The 19,888-nt window shown below is 38.1% G+C and overlaps 1 protein-coding gene across 6 annotated transcripts in view; it reads left to right on the top strand.

Annotated features, from left to right (window-relative positions):
- ehbp1 (EH domain binding protein 1) overlaps window positions 1-19,888 on the top strand; it is a 140,692-nt gene that overhangs the window by 47,475 nt on the left and 73,329 nt on the right. For all 6 annotated transcript variants that reach the window (XM_082142728.1, XM_082142727.1, XM_082142729.1 and 3 more), the window contains 3 exons: window positions 353-478; window positions 3,515-3,791; window positions 5,701-5,932. In XM_082142728.1, coding sequence (XP_081998854.1) covers window positions 353-478; window positions 3,515-3,791; window positions 5,701-5,932 — 635 coding nt within the window. The remainder of the gene's footprint in view (window positions 1-352; window positions 479-3,514; window positions 3,792-5,700; window positions 5,933-19,888) is intronic.

The raw sequence follows: 19,888 nt of genomic DNA, 5'->3' as shown, positions 1-19,888 counted from the left end.
ACGTCACACCTTTCTTATCACCTCAGAGAGCACTTCACTCTCACACCCTGTACACACTGTTTTTTTTTTTTTTGGCCAGCTGGCTCATGTTGGGAGTAATAGTTCTGAATGAAACCCTACATCGGCTCTTTGGATCTGAAGGATCTTGGTGTGGTTCACTTCAAAGTGCAGATTTCAACCATTTATTCATTGGTTATTTTTTGTCACAGTTTTGCTTTTTTTATTTAAAAAAAGGTTTCACCTGATAATTCATCTGTTCTTCTCATGGATTGATTTGGACTGATGACTGATGTTCTCTTTTCTCTTTTCCTTTCTGTTCTGTTATCATTGTGGACGGATATTGACTGTTTAGAGCTAATCAGTAAGTTGAACTTCCTGGATCAGGAGGACCAAGACCAGAGCAACATGAGCTCTAACCCCTTCGATGAACCTAATGACCTGGTTGACCTTAACCCTTTTGGTGACCCAGATGAGGATGGTAAGGACTGACCCTTGACTCTTTTTGTGACCCCTTTTCCCCTTTATCAACAGGGCAGGTTGTACTCATTAACAATCTAAGATGAGTGTTGATGTATTACGTGAAGGGGGAATGATAACTGCAGCTGTTTTTTGGAAAATAGTTATTAAGATAATATTTAATTATACAAATGCATTTGATACTAGGGATGTGGATAAATGCATTTGTATACTAGGGATACAAAACTGCATATTTTCAAATGCAACTAGTTAGTGGGTTGTCAGTATGACCCAAGGGACTAGTTAGTCTTAAACCTGGCATGAAATGAAAATTCACCCTATTTTGTACATATATTGTATCGTGAACAGTTAATCCATGTATGCATTTCATTTTTTAAAGGGATCATATGATGCTTTTTTTAAAGTGGTCCTATTATGCCCTTTTACAAAGTCTTTATTTTTTTTGGGGGGGTGTACAAGAATGTTTTCTTGCTTGATTGTAAAAAAAAAAAGTGTTTCACGTATTTTACATTATTCACAGCTCCTCTCTCCCCAGTCTGGTTGAATGCGTTGTTTTCGATGAAGCCCCTCCTTCTGAAATACGAAATGTGCTGTGATTGGATAGCTGGCCTAGTGTGTTGTGATTGGCAGCTCTTAGCGTGTGTTCTGGAAATGTCACGCCCCTTCATAACCTCAAGCTCTACTCAGATGTAAATATTAACGATGCCGTCAATTTCAAACCATTTTGAGCCCGATTCAGACCCTGACAATGTTAACAAACAAGAGGATTGTTCTAAACAGATTTTTCAAGCACAGATTTCACAGGAGTGGTATGTTTTTTTTTGTTATAAGATACAATGTTAGCAACCATTTAATCATATTTGTCGGAAAACTATGGTAATACAAACATTAATCGATCATGAAATCATGGATAATTTTCCTAAAGGGCAGTGAACCAACTTATTAAAGCAAGAGCTTACAAAAGCTAAAGTAAACACTGCATCAATACTGTAATGTTAGTTAGCAGCCTAGCGGAGGAAAAGCTTTGCCCCCTTCATTTACAGCATAGCCATCATAGCGACTACATAAAGCTTATAATTGGAACTGTTAATAGAAAACACAACTACAAATAATAAGAAATACTTACAAGTTGTGATCCATAAACAACATATTGTCCTGACAAAATGGGAATGGCTAAGTCTTTCAAGAGAAGCTTTTTTGCCTATAGCCTGCATTGTACTCTCTTTTGGAAGCCGTTCTCAGTAAAATGTGCAGCGCACAGACAAACGTTGAGGTTATAATGTTCAGGACAGCATAAAAAATATATTTTAACCTCTCTAAGTTCGTCAGCTTTAGGACAGACTTTTTCCGGCATGTAAAAAAACAGCGACAACAACTTTTCCTCTTCTCTAAACATGGCCTCACCCCCTTTGTTGCTTGTTCCGGGGGCAGGGTTTATGTACATTTTAGGGTTTGTGATCTCACCTACCCGCTGTAGTCCTTAAAAAGCGATTTCTGTAAAAGAAAATATCTCCCTTTGCATTGAACTTTGAGCGTTTTAACTTTGCAAATGTTGTTTATGCTCGAACAGCAACATTACACACTAACTAAAGTTAGAAAAGTGAAATCATAATCAAGGACCCCTTTAATGTTTTTCTTTTCCTTTTAGCTCATAATCTATCTGTTTGTGCATGTATAATATCTGCAAAGTGACAAAGCTCTTAGTCTCCCACAAAGGGAACAGAGAACACTGCTCCAGACCCGCCTAAAACACCTCGATCGATGTCCAGTTACTACTTCCTCAAACGTCTATGTCACAATGTGAAATATTAGCATAATGCCTGACTAAAGGCATACACAAAGAAAGAAGGCAAGTCTTCAGTGAATTATAGTGTTGTCGCGGAGATGCTGTTTTTGGATGCGAAAGCAAAACCCCTTTGCTTTCCCTACAGAAAATGGTTGAAATTAGGAATCAGTGGTTAAGATTTATTTATAACGCTGTTCCTGAGCAGCACAACCCAAAAGTAAAAAAATTTGAAATATGCAATTCATTATGTTTTTTAAACTGTATTTTAATATGTTGTCACTTCAGGACATAAAGTTGTTACATTGAAGATGACAAATTAAACCATTATAACATTGTATCTGAAAGGTAAGAGTCAATTGCATCTAGGAGTCAATTAAAAAAATAAAAACTTACCACTGTGAAACGTTATGCTCAAGTAGTTCTTGCTAAATTGGTTGTAGTCCTTGATCATCTGCACTTTCAGAATCTGACGTTGACTCAATCTCATGCGGTAATAATGATGACATTATTAACTGTGTGTTTACAATTGCTTTAAAAGCCTTGGAAGCTTAAGCTCGCTATTATGGTATGGCCTGTTAGATTCTCGGCACACGCTTGAAGTTTTTGGACGGTCACAAACAATGCCCTGGGTCAGCTGGCCAATCAGAGCACTCTGGGCTTTTCGCAAGTGGGGGCTTTGTAGAAATTAGACTGGGAATAGAGGTAATGCAAATGTACAGTATATGAAAAATATGGCTTTTGAGCATTACAGCTTGTTAATCTATTCTATTACACCCAACTAACAAAAAATGAACTTTTAGAATAGCTTCATATAACAGCAAATGTTTTTTGTTCACACATTTGTTTGAGAACTGAACTGAGCTGGTCAATGACATCACTGTCTTCTCCAGAACGCTTTATAGATTAAATTAACTCATTTAATAATTGATAATCTTTACAAAGGAACTGAATCAACACTGAACTGATTTCAGCTGAACAGTGATACTATAGTATTTTCTTTTAGAGCTGCTGTACAGCCTGAAATTAACTGTTTGAATCATCGAGTAATTTTACTGTTATCACTGTAAAGCTGCTTTCAAACGATCTTTTTTGTGATTACAGAAGTTATTACGGTTTCAATCATAAGATTATTGACTATTATTTTTTCAATTATTGTGTCTCTTCATGTTTATAAATGTTATAGTACTGTAATCATGGTTTTAATTTAGATAATACAGGTGGGGATGTTGTGCATTGTTTGTGTATTTCTAGAAGCATCTCCTGAGTCCCATGTTCGGCCCACTATCAAAGATCAGGAGCCTGTGTGTGATCAGGACACCTCTTATCCCTCAAACCCATTTGATGAGACTGACACAGACCTGGATCCTTCTCAATACGGGAACCCGTTTGACGAAGCTGAGCCTGAGCCCGAACCCCAGCCTAAAATATCTCCACCCAGAAGCAGCAAGAGGAAGAACGTCCGGCCGGTGGACATGAGCAAATACCTGTACGCCAACACAGCCAGGACAGAGGAGGAGGAGCTAGATGAGTAAGTTCAGGAATTCTGGGATACACTGTGGGAGGGGCTCTTGGTTACAGCAGAACATTTTAAGTGATTATTATTTTAATTGACAAAACATTTCGGTTCAGGAACACACAATTTGTCCTCTATTTGCTCTTCTATTGTTCATTAGTAGTATGTGAGTGTGTGTGTGTGTGTGTGTGTGTGTATGAGCGAAGGAGAAAAGCACTTGTCGGAAGAGAAGAAAGTGGTGAGCGAGTTCTTTCAGCAGGAACAAGGCTTCTGTTGTTCCCCACATTCTTTGGCCTTGTCTGTTCATCTCTGCATTTCTCTCATCCCTCACTCACTCGCTCACTCACTCACAGTGCTCCAGCAGGGACACACGTCTCCAAACCTGACGTTTTGTAGCGAAAATGAGAGAAGACACAGATAACTTTTTAGAACAGCATTTATCTGAAATAGAAATCTTTTGTAACATTATAATTCTTTACTCTCACTTTTGATTAATTTAATGCATCCTGTCTGAATAAAATAATTGTCTTTCAAAATCAAATCTGACAGAAACTTTTGAACTATATATTTATGCAGGGCTCCAGACTAACATTTGAGAGCAGTAGCACTGGTGCCACTAAGTTCTACAGATGGTGGCACCAGCACCTGATCTGGTAGCGCTGGGGGGTGGGGGGATTTTTAATCATAAATGTAATTTTAATCACAAAATTATTATTATTTTTTTATAAGTGCAGTAACTAATAATATTACATGTTTACTTGTTAGATCTTGCAATGATGTTAGTAATACTGCGCCGAATTCAAACGCTTTCTCAGTGGATCTCCCACCGCTGTGTAGTAACATGTCGCATGATCGAGACAGGCCCTCGACTGATGCGAGTAAACCTGTTCTGAGCTTGCGCTGTACTGTCTAATATTGGTCCGAGCTGATAAACTGTCTGCACTGCACAGCTCAAACAAGAATCGTGGTTTCGTTTGCAGTTAGAGGTTTTTCATATGCAACACAAATGGCAGCTCTTATCAGTTGGGCAACTTGTTGGACACAGTACGAACTCTAACAAAATTTTGTCGCACCTGCAAGAAACAAGGAAAAAAACCTATTTTTTTAAACAAAAAGTTAACTATTTTTATTTTAAAATTTCTAAGTTGCAAACTGATAATTATTTTTCCAATTTTGTTTGGTCACAGGATTGGCCTAAGGAAGTTGTACTGTACATGAGACATATTTTAAAATAAATAAATCTTACTGGTCAAATCTCTCTAAAACCTTCTCTTTCTAATTTGCTTTTTCTCTTTCTCTTTCTGTCTCTCGTCCTCTCTTTCACCTCCAGTTGTTTTGACTGCACTTTCCACTTCTTTCTCTTTTACTTGGTTACATTTCTGTCAGCTCTTTCCTACCTCCTTTCTTGCTCTCTCACTCTCTGTCTTTGTCCATAAGCTTGGAAGCTTGGGATACTTTGTCTTTAACCTTGTCTTTCAGCTGAATACCTGCTCAGTCTTTTCTCCTCATTGTGTGTGTATGTGTGTGTTCATGTATGTGTGTATGTCTGTGATGAGTGATGGGCCTTTACACAGCAGTGTGTATTGATGCCAGCGGACGTCTGTGTCCGCCTGTCAGTGAGCTCTCTGACGAGGCCACAGGTCAAAGTTCATAAGACGTGACCTCTGGAGCACCTGGTCTTTCTCGTAGTCAGCAGAGCGTTTTATTGGCTAATAATGCTTGCTGATGCCTCCTTTACCTGAAGACAACCACACTCACACATAACAGTCTGACAAGTGGAAAGGTGCAGAAAATCTAAATATTTTAAACAAAAAAATTTTGCTAAATTTACAATTACATGTTGAGTGAACAAAATCACATAAATTGCCAATTTGCTTGTTTAAGTTTTATTTGCTAATACAACAAATTGTTCTCCCGCTCTCAGATCAAACCCGTTCTATGAGCCCAGGTCCTCCACCGCAGACAGTAACACCTCAGATATGAGCACCAAACGCCGGGCCCCTCAGGCTCCTAGTGCTGGACCCAACCTTGCTGTGGCCCCTGGAGGCCCGGCACCAAAGACTTCAGCTCCTGAAGGAACGTCCACTCCACCTGCCCTGGCACCCTCAGCTGTCACAGCTGTGATAGGGAGAGAGTTGGCCTCATCCTCACCTAAGGTAAATCTTCCTCTCCACATTAGGACTTTATTTACAATAGAGTCAGACATTGGCGTGTGATGAAATGCTGTCTTAGGGCCCTATTTTAACGATCTAAGCGCATGGTCTAAAGCGCTCTGCGCAAGTGCACTTAGGGCGTGTCCGAATCCATTTTGCTAGAAGGGTTCCCACGAGTCCTTGAAGTCCTTGAAAGTTTGTGAATCAAAAAAAAAAAAAAAAAGTCAAGGCCCTGGAAAGTTTTTGAAAATAACAATACATAGATACAGATCCTTGAAAGTGCTTGAATTTACTTTGTGCAAGAAGTTTTCTGGGAAAAAATTCCATTATTCCCTCCAGTCCGCAAATGTGTTATTTCGCCAACATTTCGTGACCTATGCATATTAGCTAGCTTGATTTACGTTAGTTACTCGCATTTACGCCTTACGTTAAAGGGATAGTTCACTTTGAAATAAATTTTTGGTATGTTTTAGCTTACCTCAAGGGCATCCAAGATGTAGGTGTCTTTTTTTCCACAGTAGTTTCAATTTTGATATTTTTAGGTCAAACCGTTCTTGTCTGTCAGTCATATAATGCAGGTCTATGGTCATCACCTCAAAGAGCATGCACAGAGTCCAAATTAAAACAATTCCCCGTCGTCCAAATTAAACAATTCCCCATCGTAAGTACACATTGATGGCCTAAGACACGAAACGAGCGGTTTGTGTGAGAAAACGAACAGTATTTATATCGTTTTTACCTCTTATACGCAGCCATGTCCAAGTGATCTGATCTGACGTGTACGCAGACTGGTGCATAGTAGGGGTGACCCCGAATAGTCGAAGATTCGATGCTTCGATAGGAGGAGCCTGATTCGACTACCGATCTCACGGTCGAATCTTCGCAGAGGTGTTATGAAACGAGGATCATGCCACTTTGGCTTTATGAGGGCGCTCAATGTCTGATTTCACATAGAACTAGCTTTTATGTCAATACGTTAATATTCAGCCTATTATGATAATGCTGTAGGCCTATATAAAAATGTGCAAAGAAAGAAGCTTTTAATAAATATTTTTTAACGTGCGTGAATAAATCCAAACACCCCGTGACAGATTTAAGTTTCACTTTCAATCCGTGACCGACAGAGGAGCGTCTTCGCGGCAAGGATTTAAATCTTTAACAATGTCTGGGATAAGAAAATCTAAAGTGTGGATGTACACCATCAGAAAGGATATTCTCCAAGGCTGGATTTAGCATCAGGAAAACCATGATCGCACTTCTGCCGGCCAACGTTAACATGTTTCACGCATAGACTGGGTTTCACGTTAGAATGTATTTTATCCGCGCGCGCAATTTGAAAAGACTCCAACGGACACAGACAAAGTGAAAGACTGGATTTGTTCTCTTGATCAGGTACAACTAGTGATTTCAAAACTTTTCAGCCGGTTCTAATTTTATTTTTGGATGCTGTGAACATTTTTAGCTAAAAAGTCTGCCACTCCAGTTTAGCATTTATTGTTGTTTCTGCAGTTAAAAAGACAAAGTTGAAAATTCTGGCTACTATCGTTATTTTAATAATTTCTTTATTTTTATTTTATTTATTAATCTGTCAGGGTTATCTAATCTAACTATTTGTGGCTTGTGTTTTGAATATATGTTCCCCTGCACTTTAGGCATTTTGCACACATTTGCTCCTCATCCTGTGACTTGATTCTGATTTATTTCGTTTTGTATTTTCATTTATTAGAAAGGTATATTCTGTTCTAATTTAATTTAGTAAATTAATTGTTTATTTTTTCGGTGCATCGATGTTGTGCTGTAGGCTGGCCTGCTCGCGCAGGTAATTTAGCCGATTTAATTTGATTTGCATGTGAAATGCAAATCTGCAGTGTGGCCTTTCTGGAGTTATTTATGTTATTTCTTAGTTTTATTGATCAAAAATGTTTTTATACATTTTCTTCTATATCTTTGTGTGATTTTCTGTACATCGCGGCTTTGAAACGTTAAAGCCCCGCCCCCAACCCCCCACCCCCATACACATGATTCGACTATTAGTCGACTATAGGCAAGACATGACGATTCTGATTCGACTATGAAAATCCATAGTCGGGGACAGCCCTAGTGCATAGACATACACTAGATGTCGCCTTAAAGACATTCGTTCCAATGAACTGCCGTAGACAAGGCGACATCTAGTGTGTATATATCTATGCACCAGTCTGCGTACACGTCAGATCAGATCACTTGGACATGGCTGCGTATAAGAGGTAAAAACGATATAAATACTGTTCGTTTTCTCACACAAACCGCTCGTTTCGTGTCTTAGGCCATCAATGTGTACTTACGATGGGGAATTGTTTAATTTGGACGACGGGGAATTGTTTTAATTTGGACTCTGTGCATGCTCTTTGAGGTGGTGACCATAGACCTGCATTATATGACTGACAGACAAGAACGGTTTGACCTAAAAATATCAAAATTGAAACTACTGCGGAAAAAAAGACACCTACATCTTGGATGCCCTTGAGGTAAGCTAAAACATACCAAAAATTAATTACAAAGTGAACTATCCCTTTAAGTGTTTCCCACATGAGGTACTTCGTGTTGTACGTTGCCATGACGTTCACGCGCGCTCAAAACTACTACAATGGTACCTCAACGTTTCACAGACACACCATGAAACATTGCAAAAATAGGCTGAAACCGCTGAAACAATGTAACCTTGCTCTCACTTAAAATGTGTCTCCACATTAAGTCCTTGAATTTGTGGGTATTGGATCTGGAAAGTCCTTGAAAGGTCCTTGAGTTGGAAGTTAACCAAGGTGTGGGAAACCTGTGCTAGTTTAACCAGAGAAAAATGGTCAGTGCACATGACGCATGGTCTAAAATGGTTGTCCCTACTCTTAATGAGTAATGGGTATGTGTCAGTTGTTTGTGTCAGGAGTGCACCTAGGATGCCTATAATGCTGTCCAAGTAGGCAGATCACTAGGTTTTGGAACACAGCTATACAGAATACATTGATCATTCTTTGGTAGATAAATACTAGCCTTCACTTAAAACGATATACTTTTCCTGTATTTTTGTAAACTTTATACTTTATACTTCAACATACAGTTTTATACACTACCATTCAAAAGTTTGGTGTCAGTAAGATTTTTTTTTTGATGTTTTGGAAAGTCTTATGCTTACCAAGGCTGCATTTGAACAATTATAAATTAAACATGTATATATATATTTTTTTTTTAATATATATATATATATTTTTACAATTTAAAATAACTGTCTATTTTAATCTATTTTAAAATGTAATTTATTCCTGTAATGCAAAGCTAAATTTCCAGCATCATTACTAATCATTACATCATTACAGTCTCCAGTGTCACATGATCTTTCAGAAATCATTCTAATATGCTCATGAGTCATTAATTATTATCAGTATTGAAACTGTAATGCTTCTTAATACTCATGATATGTGTTTTTCAGGATTCTTTCACGAATAGACACTTCAAAAGAACAGCATTTATTAGAAATATTTTGTAACATTATAAATGTCTTTAATGTCACTATTCCGAAAGGACATATTAAATTGATCAAAAGTATTAATTTCTTTCAAAAAAACAAAACAAAATCTGACTCTAGCCATTTGAATGTTGGTCTAAGTTTGTTTTAAAATCTCAATTTTAGAAAACTGCCAGTGATGATGTCCCTGTAATATTTGCATACCGACTTGTGATTGTGACTTGTAAAACATGACATTATTTTAATGGAAAGTACATTTAATTGGGGCGTGTCATTGTGATATTTCCTTCAGGAAAAGGCAAATCTAGTTTTCATTGTCATTACAGGGTCTTTATTTCGGTCACTTTTTTCCAACAGTGCCACATTTCTTGTTTTCCCCATTCATTTCACTTTTTGACATCCAGGACCACTCACTCCATCCCTCTCATCTGCTTTCTGTCCTCTTCCTGCACGCTTCACTCCGAGCATTTGAATACAGGCATGTATTAGCTGCTCTGTAGGATCGTTATATATGCATTATGATTCTCTTCACTCAATGCTTTAGTGAGTCTAATTAACTGGCTCTGCGGTCCCTCTCTGGCTGAGGGTGTGGGGCGTAGGGTGCAGGGGGCGAAGGGAAGCCCACCGAGTGTGAATGAGAGCAAGGAAGGCGTCGGGCCGCTGCAGAGGGGCTTATACATGGCCAGATTAAATCCCCACAGGCCGAGTGTTTTTATTTACGCCTGCGAGTGTGTGCGTTATAATGTAGTCCATATTTAATTATAGCGAGGGGTTTATCACAGCACAGCACTTGTGTGTGTCCGCGCCTGAGAAGACCTGCCCAACTTAAACATTTAATTACCCAAATTCAGTGGCCTGTGAGGACACACACACATAGACATCAGGAAAATACGAACAACTCCTCAGAAACAGGAAGTGGTGTCCAAACTTCAGCTCATGGATTCATGGGATTTGTGCTCCGAGTTGCCTAGTGAGTACGCCGTTGGGCTCACATCAGATCTGTCCGACTAAAACCAGAGTGATTGGTCCGTCAGAATGATTCTCAGTGTTGGGTTTTTGATCGGAGATGTCATATTTCCAACAGAACCCTATTTATTCTGATCATGTGCTCCCTCGATCTCTATCCCACACCCACTTCGTACGGATTATGATTCCATTCTTTGACTGCATGCGGAGGTTGTTTCCTCTGAATGTGGTGTATGAGATGACCTTAGCATGAAAAAAAGTCAAATGGGATTAGCTAGAGAATGTACACACACATTCAGAATAAAGTTACGGGGAAGCCCAAAGGCCTTGAATCTTCTATGTGTGTTTGTGTTTGCTGGAGGAACCCCCTCACACACGCGCAGACCTGAGGTGAGGCGGAAGGTGCAGGTTGAAAAACGAATGAATAGGACACCTCAATAATCTCTGAAAAAACACAAAGTAATGGAAATGTTGAAATTGTTGGAAGTAGTTTGTGGATTAGAGCATCCCCGAAGACACATGCGTTCACAGAGGGAATCTGGGTGTGTGTATGGTAACGTCAGCATGGTCTTGTAAACACAATCTGGTAAAGATTTGAATATTTTCTAAAGGGCTCTCCTTTCAGTTCACCGTCATTCTGCTTACACGGCCTGATTCTATTTACAAATCTCAAAATGAATATCCATTTTACATACTGTACATTTAAATTGGTTTATAACTATTTAAAATAATTTAGTTTAAAATGATTCATTTTAAAATGATTGACGTTAGTTTAGCGTTTTTATTTTTAATTAGACTGTGTTTTTGCTGATAACTTAACATGATTTTGCCTTGTGTTAAATGTATATTCAGTAGTTCATTAGCAAGCTGATTCTTCTCAAAAACACAATTTATTTATTAATGTTTCAAACTTTTTAAATTAGCACCAAATTACTGAATGCACCTTTTAAGTTTTTATTTATTTGAATCTAGATTCATCTAGCTGACTTGCAGTCTTCTTCTGTCCGGTAGTTGCCTCTTTACATGTAAAAGCAACAGTTAGTTTAGTCATTTTCACATTTTATTTTCAAAGGATGGAAAGATCTAGATCAGGGGTCGGCTTTTTTCCGCAATCCAGATGAAACCAGACAAAATGCATCTAGTTGTTGAAGCCACAAATATAAATCTTACTCCTCCTAAAATGGTAAAATCTAAACAGAAGAGAGCGTGTTATAACGGCCCCTGTTACCAAGATATGACAGCACTACTAGAGCGCGCATCACCGCAGAAAGGCTGAACATCACTTCAGATAGTCGACGTGCAAACTGCCAAAAATTAAACCATAAGTTTAACCAAAAGTCGTCTTCATTAAAAGTAGTGACACTAAAATTATCTTACCAGAGCTGATGCTGCTCTCTCTCCAGTTGCAGTGTTTGATCTTGAAATTGGCTGATGATAAATAAAATGAAGCTCATATCTGTTGCTTTCTTTTTCGTCAATTTGCATGTAGCATGGGAATTGAAGATTAGATTTATATTCGTTTTGCGTAGACACATTTAGACACATTTATGTTGCCAAGCTATCCGATCAGTAAAAACGCATGAATGACCAGGTGTAAACAGGCCCATTGGAAATCTGTTCTTCAAAGTCTAATTTAAACCTGAAAACAAACAAGGATTTTGACAAATGAAAAATTTTATGAAAAATGGCTTCAGAAATATTTAAGGTCTTGTACTATTTTTATGTTAGCCATTATGATATTTAAAATATGTATGTGTATGCGCTTAAAATGGCACTTCATGACAAAAAGGTTGCCTTTATTGGTTGCACTTATTTGGCTCTCAAGAACTTTGATATATTAGCATTTCAGGATGCAGTTTTTGAAATATGTTGAAGAATTAATCTGGATGCATCAAGGAAGAGTGGAATAGGATGTCTTGGGCTGCGAAAAAAGAAAGGGATGTTCTGATTCACTAGTACATCTTTTTCTCCTCCTCTTTTTTTTTTTTTATCTCCCTTGTCGTTTGTCTTTTCCAGCAAAGCGATTTTACACCTCCCTGCTCACCCCTCTCTCCTCTCTGTCGTTTAACAGCAGTCTTCCACACAGGGACGCACTGATCTGAGGATTTTCATCAGTTCACGCTTCATAAATTATGGTCTGTATTTTAATATAAAGAAACGGCAAACGCAGTCACTGCAAAGCTCTTTAGATTTACATAAAGCCTTCCGGAGTGAGGCGGTGCCAGGGGCTAGTTCTCTCACAACCAAGACGAAAAACTCAAAGTTTTGAGAAAGATGTTAGTAACTTTGTGCGGTCATGTTCACTTTCACTTGAGTTTTACTTTATCTGTCTTTTCTCTCAAAGAAATCGTGACTAAAGAATTCAGCGCAGTAACCTTCCATTTTCTCAGTTTTTATAAGTTTATGAAAAGGTTCTGAACTAGTAGAACTAATCACAAGACCAAATTAAATGATGGTGTTCATGACCTGAGAGCCCACAGTGGGAGGGACAGGGCCAGGTTACACTCTTTCATTACACTTCTTTGTTTTCCACTCTCTACTGTCTGATTCAGACTGCAACATAGATAAATTGAAATTAAAGTGAATTAACATTATTTAATTGAGTTCGCAGATGGCAGTGGCATTTTTTAATTAGTTTGTGTGAACACTGGTGGGTTTTGACTCCACATGGTCGTTTCAATGCTTCTGGTCTTTTTTTCTCTGTTGTAGCATCAGCCCTTTCAATGTTTTGAACAAGATGAAAAGTTTAACAATAAGAAATTTAAAGAGCACTTTTAAAATAAAGTTGTTCTTTTTAATTATAAATACTGTATTTTTTTTTATTTATGATTTTGCATATAATAAACATAACATAAATATATATATATATATATATATATATATATATATATGTGTGTGTGTGTGTGTGTTTGTTTGTTTGTTTTATTGTGTACTGTATATATAAATATATATTATATAAAGTATATATCATAATTTTTTATTAACTTTTTTCTCCATCATGACTGTAAATTACACTTTTCAAAAAGGCAGCTTCAACCCCCCCGCAAAGCTTGCTTTTCATGCTCCCTATTTCACCCGGGTCCAGTTACCCCCCTCTGAACCCTGGGCCAAGTCCGAGGGAGCATGGTTAAGCCCAGCTCGAGGCCCGGTTCCGCTCCTGCACATGGACCGCCCGTCCCTTCAGAGAGCTGAAGAGAGGCCACGAAACCCCTACTGACAGAGACCCCAATAGTGCCCTCATAATCTGTGAAACTCTACCAGAATAATCTCCCTCAGCTGGCCCTCTACCGCTGAGTGATGCAGGACAGAACCTGAGAATCTGAGACTCTTTAAGACCTTAAGGCCTCAGGACACAGAGAGAGAGAGAAAGTCTTAGAGCTTTTATCTGTAAAATCACTCCATTTGATGAAAATATAAATAAAGTGAGGGCTATTTGGGCAGAGAAGGAGAGAGAGAGAGAGAAAGCATCCTCTTCAAAGCATCTGTGAAAGATGTTTGTGCTCCAAGAATGTCACAAGCATCAGTGTACTGACTTTACCTCAGAGAAACTTTGTCCAGGTGTGTGTTTTGGCTTAATGTGCCTATCCTGATCAGATTCTGGGCAAACGTAGAACTTGTTCCTCATCCAAAAGGTTTTGGATGGACCTCATTTACCTCTTAAACGGCTTCTGCATCCCCATCATCGGATCTGTAGCAGTTCACAGCATGGCAGTTAGCATTTCACTTCTTAGAGGGTCCTCGAGCCATCGGGGCAGGTGTGTGTGAGTGTTTTGAGCCCGTTACTGTAATACCACTATCATTATCCTTCTCTCCTGCGTGTGTGAGTATGTGTGTGAGCTCAGTTCATGAGTTAAGCACTCGAAGAGCTCTCCAATACCCACGTTGACTTGCTACACACAGGCTACAAAGCTCTCGGTAATCTTCCTGTTGTAAGTCCTTAGTTTTATCTGCCAGGGATTACACTTCTGGCTTCAGAGAAAGAGAGAGGGAGCACGAGAGGGAGAGAATGAGAAAAAAGGCTGCGAAGAAATGAAAACAAATCTTTAGTGTAATCTCTAGAAAGAATACCTGTTTGAGTGGGGAAGTTGGCCGGCTGCAGATTGACCAAATCGCCTTATTCAGCATGTTTGATGTGAACGAGGCAGGTGTGTGTGCGTTTGATGATTGTATGTGTTTGGTTTGTGTGTGTTCATTTGTGTACACAAGGATCAGGAGTGTGTGTTTGCATGTGTGTACGTGCGTGTGTGTGTGTGCGTGTGTTTGAGGGGTTTTAAGGCCGAGAGCAGTTTGAATGACATGGTGGAGATGGAGAGAGTAACTTTAGATTAATCTTCTCCTGGTCTCTCCTCTCCTGAAGGTGTGTGGCCTTAAACCCGTTTCAACTGGGAGAACCTTTTAGCCACAGTCCTCTGCATACCTCCCTGCACTGATCAATAACAGCCCCTGATTTTTAATGGCCCCCACTCAACCTCTGCCTTTCAACCTCTAATACCCCTGCCACCCCACACACACATATTGTACCCTTTATTTAAATCAAGATGGAATGTGGACCTCTTAAAGGGACCATATCTTGTGTCATTATTATTTTTGTATTTTTATTTCTTTAGTTTAATTTATTTTTTAGTTCTGTTAGTCAAGGTTAGTCTAGCATCATAATGCAGTTTTAAAGTCCACCTGTAGTCAATAATTGTATTTTAAAACTCATCTTTGATCACCAAAATTACATATTTAAAAGTTTTTTCCTGTGAAAATAGCTTGAATGTAACTCTACACCCTTGCTTCAATTACTATACTTGGAGCTATGAATATGCAAATGAGCCCCGCCTCCACCCTGCATCACACCAGCCCAGACTACCTGTTCCACTCGTTCAACTTTACTGTGGTAAACGCTACACAATGGCAAGTAGAAATTCTGGTTTAATTCAGCCATATATGTTTGAACCAGAAACTGATTCAGAAGAAGTGGAAGAGTGAATTATACAGGCTCATTTACAAGTCGATGTATCAGAATGGTAATGCGTTTTATGTATCACTCTCTATAACGTCGGACACATAACGATAATTAATATGAATATAATTTTGCTTGACTGTGTTTTCAAACAGCTAATAATGTGTTGCTAATGTTACACAAACAATGTTCCTGTTCGCCATATCATTCTGCCTTCTAAAAATCAGCATCCTTACAAATGCTTTGAACAACTTCAGTGGAGAAAGGCATAGTTCATCATAACATCGTTATATACATCATACTCATAATTAACCTGCTATATTGCTACATCTACCCGATTTTTCATACCAACATAAAAATATACCGGGATAACCTGGCTTCTCTTGAGACCCCCCCTGCTTTAGAGAATTGTTAATGATATGCTAAAGCCCCGCTCCCATTGTGACAGGATTGGTTACGACGGCATTTGTGACGTAGAGAACAACTGCGATTTTAAACCGCGTTTTTGAGACCGTCTTTGGTTCACTGAAGTTTTATGGAGAAAATACTCAGCAGTGGTGTTGACTTATGAATTTGCACATAGTTTTTTTAAAGCATATTAAAAACACCACATAGACAAATAAACAACATTAAAAACTTGATTTTCTTCACTGAGGTTTTTTAAATGACCATATCCCACCTTTTCTCTGATCTGTAGACTTAAATTGTTACTTTACCTTTAAGACTTTTACACGTAAAAGACCTCTGTTGTGATTGGCTGACCACGGCATACTGGCGAAGTTCACACTGTTGTTACGACCCGTGCAATAAGGACGGGCTTGACGTGAACTTTTGCAGTTGGTAAAATAGGGAACCAGCCCCAGCCGACAGATTACCAAAGACACAATTCTAAGTTCCACAAAAAGTATAATTTATTTAGGGTGGAAAAAGTAATTTAAATTAAGGAGCAATGGCTTCAGGGTGCCCCAAGGCCAAAATAATAAACAAAATAGACTTATAAATAAAACATGTATAAATGATCTAATCAGGGAATAAACAAAATTACAAAGAAAATTCCCTAACTCCCTATAAATAAACAAATCACAAACAAAGTCAAAATAAATGTCAGGACACCCCTACGATCCTAAAACATAAGAAAGAACCTAATTAAATAATCACAAACAAGGCCAACGCCAGAATGAGCTCCACATCTTTGATTAGCGCCGCCCTTTTAAAGCGGCGCATCAGTAGATCCGCCAATCAGGCTCCTCCGACAGCAGCCAATCCCTGCACACATATACAAAACAACAACCCACACAAAACAGATACCGAGGATCTTAACACTGTGTAAATGCGGGTGGTCATGTACTACCATTCAGAAGTTTCGGGTCAATAAGAATTAATACTTTTATTCAGCATGGATGCAGCAAGTTGATCAAAATGAAAGGAAAGATTTTTACATTGTTACAAAAGATTACTATTTCAAATAAATGCTGTTTTTTATATATTCTTCAATGAATCCCAAAAAATGTATCACAATTTCCACAAAAATATTAAGCTGCACAACGGTTTTCACCATTGATATTTCAACATTGATGTTTCTTGAGCACCAAATCAGCATATTAGAATGATTTCTAAAGGATCATGTGACACTGATGACTGGAGTAATGATGCTGAAAATTTATCTTTGCCATCATAGGAATACATTTTTTTTTATATATATAGGCTATATATTAAAATTGTTAGATTTTAGATTAATATTTCACAAAATTACTGTTTTTACTGTATTTTTTTATCAAATAAATGCAGCCTTTGAGCGTAAGAGACTTGAAAAAACATGACAAAAATGTAAAGAAATCTTACAGACCCCAAACTTCTGAGTGATAGCATATGTTAATGCATTCATGGTTCTGATATCAGTTCAGTGACTCATTCTGCATCAACCATTTTTTGCATAACTGGATGGACTAAGGAGGTATTTTTGAGTCACAAGTTGTGAACATCATGCCTTAACCAGGTGTGAAAAGTTTCCAGCATCAAGTCATTTTGTATGTCCACACTGAAACCAAAAAATGCTTCACAATAACAGCCAATAAAAACATGTTTTGGTTCATATTTATGCAGTGTCTGATTATGGACCCATGAATGACCCATAAATTACGGCAAAATGAATAACCAACCATTCTGTGTTTTTGCATGTGTGTCCAACCTTCCCCATGTCTGGTGTATGTCTTCAGCTGACTGTTTGTCCAGTGTTACTTTCTTATTGGACTCATGGGACTGTGTGACTCATTAATGCAGTGTTTTGCTAACTATTTTGGTTTACTTTATGTACCAGGCCCATCAAAAAGGTGAATTAACTCTTTATCAACTAGCATTTCTTTAGACTCATATTATGGAGATCATTTAGCATTATCATTCATCTTAAAGGGATAGTTGACTCAAAATTGAAAATTGTCACCATTTACTCACCTCACTTACTTTCGTCGGCAAAACACAAAAGAAGATATTTTGAAGAATGTTGTGAAAGGAATAGTTCACTTTATCCCATAATTTACTCACCCCCAAGCCAAGTCTATAACTTTTTTCTTAAAAGTTATATTAAATTCTCTGGTACGGCCGTTGCTGGAAGCCAGTTATTATAGTTTATAAAGTTTTAAATATGGTTATTTTTCAATACTTCGCTTCAGAAAGCATTGATTAACCCACTGGAGTCATATGGATTACTTTTGTGATGGATGGATGTGCATTTTGGAGCTTCAAAAACTTCAAAAAAAACCAAAGCTGGGAAGAGCCAGGATATTATTTAACATAACTCCGATTTTGTTTGGCTGAAAGAAGAAAGTCATATACACCTAGGATGGCTTAAGGGTAGGGGTGTGCGATATCACGATTTTTGATTGTGAACGATCAATGTCTCCACGTTCTCCTTTTGAAGAAATATCGTTCAGTGCATTCTATCAGTTCTGGCACCTCTGTCCCAATATATTGTACAACATGATGTACATTCACATCACCTTAACGCTGAGGTGGGTTAGGCTCATGTGAGATTGCAGTTATTCACAATCACAAAAGTATATTATTTGCATGCAAACATTTTTTAGTTGCACACTGTTCTTACGTGCGCTTTTCTGAGCACGTATCGTATTATTTGCCTAAATGGTCTGTCATTCTTTTTTCCTTTAGATTTTTTTACCTTGTAAGAGTACATTTTTAAAATAGGGAAATTAGTTTGACTGTACTGCTCAGTCACTTGTAAAATAGTAAAACCAACATGAAAAAAGGGTGATTTGATTACCCAAGCTTGAGGGTAAATTATGTAAATTGAGTAAATTATTGAATAATTTAAATTTTTGGGTGAACTAGTCCTACAACTAAACAGGTTGGTTATCATTGACATCCACTATATGGACAAAACAACATATTCTTCAAAATATCATCTTTTTTGTTATACAGACAAAATAATATTATACAGGTATGGAACAACATGAGGGTGAGTAAACGATGACAGACTTTTTGGGTGAACTATCTATTTTAAGTCCTATTTAAACAAAAAAGTAAAGAAAAAAAGACAAAAGAATATATACACACATTGATAATCTTGGCCACATTACACACACATTTTTTCAAAACTAGGAAAAATATAAGGCATCATCACTAATAATTATTTAAATTTATGGATTTTTTTTCTATTATATAGGTTCAAAACCTTTTCAAGTACCCCCAAGTGTACATGTACCCATGGTTGAGAATCACTGCCTTTAATGTGAAGTAAACCTGGCGTTTGTCATGTAGAGAGCTTGTCGATCTGTTGCTGGTTACGTTTTTATGTCTTTCATTATCTTAAGTGTGCGTCTCGTCTCTCATGCGTGATGGCGTTTGATGGTGTGAAACATGCCTCGGTAAAAGCCTTCCTTCCTGACTCCATCGATCCCGCTTCACACTCCGGCTGACGTATTGACGTGGGCGTGTTTTGATCAAGGCCTCGTTCAGATAGGGGTGACTTTGTAATTATATTCTTTTTAATTGCTTTCGCTTATCAGGGCTCTCATCTGCCAACGAGACCGTACCTCCGCGGACAACGATCTGACGGCGGAGCGGTGCAGAGCACACCTGATGTTTCCCTCTCTTCCTTTCCTCATCCCTCTCTCCCTCCTTCTTCTTTGCGCAGTATTACTGCTGCTCTGCTCTTAATGAGTTTCCGTGTGCATTGCGGATTCATTGATAAATGACAGCTTTATCAGAGCAGATCGCTGAACTTCGCCTCCTGTAATTTGTTTGTAGAGGAGTGTTGTCTAAAGCAGATTAGCGCTGTATAGATTTAGTTTTTCCTGCTCTACACACCCTCTCATCCCTGCTGTAACTAACAACGCTGCTTTAACAAAAAAAAAAATCTTTTATATGTTTTTTTTTCTTTTTCTCATGTCTAGATTCGCCTTAGTAAATCAGGTTTTTTTTCATAGGGTTTGTTTAGTGTGGCGGTAATTTAGGTTGTTGTTAAGTTCTGTGCGTGCGCTTTGCCAGAAATGTTCGCATGTTGATGTTTAGCGTTACAGTGATTTGAGTC

The sequence above is a fragment of the Leuciscus leuciscus genome, assembly GCF_965113295.1.
Source record: "Leuciscus leuciscus genome assembly, chromosome: 17".
Classification (NCBI taxonomy): Eukaryota; Metazoa; Chordata; class Actinopteri; order Cypriniformes; family Leuciscidae; genus Leuciscus; species Leuciscus leuciscus.
This window is presented reverse-complemented; position numbering and strand designations above follow the sequence as displayed.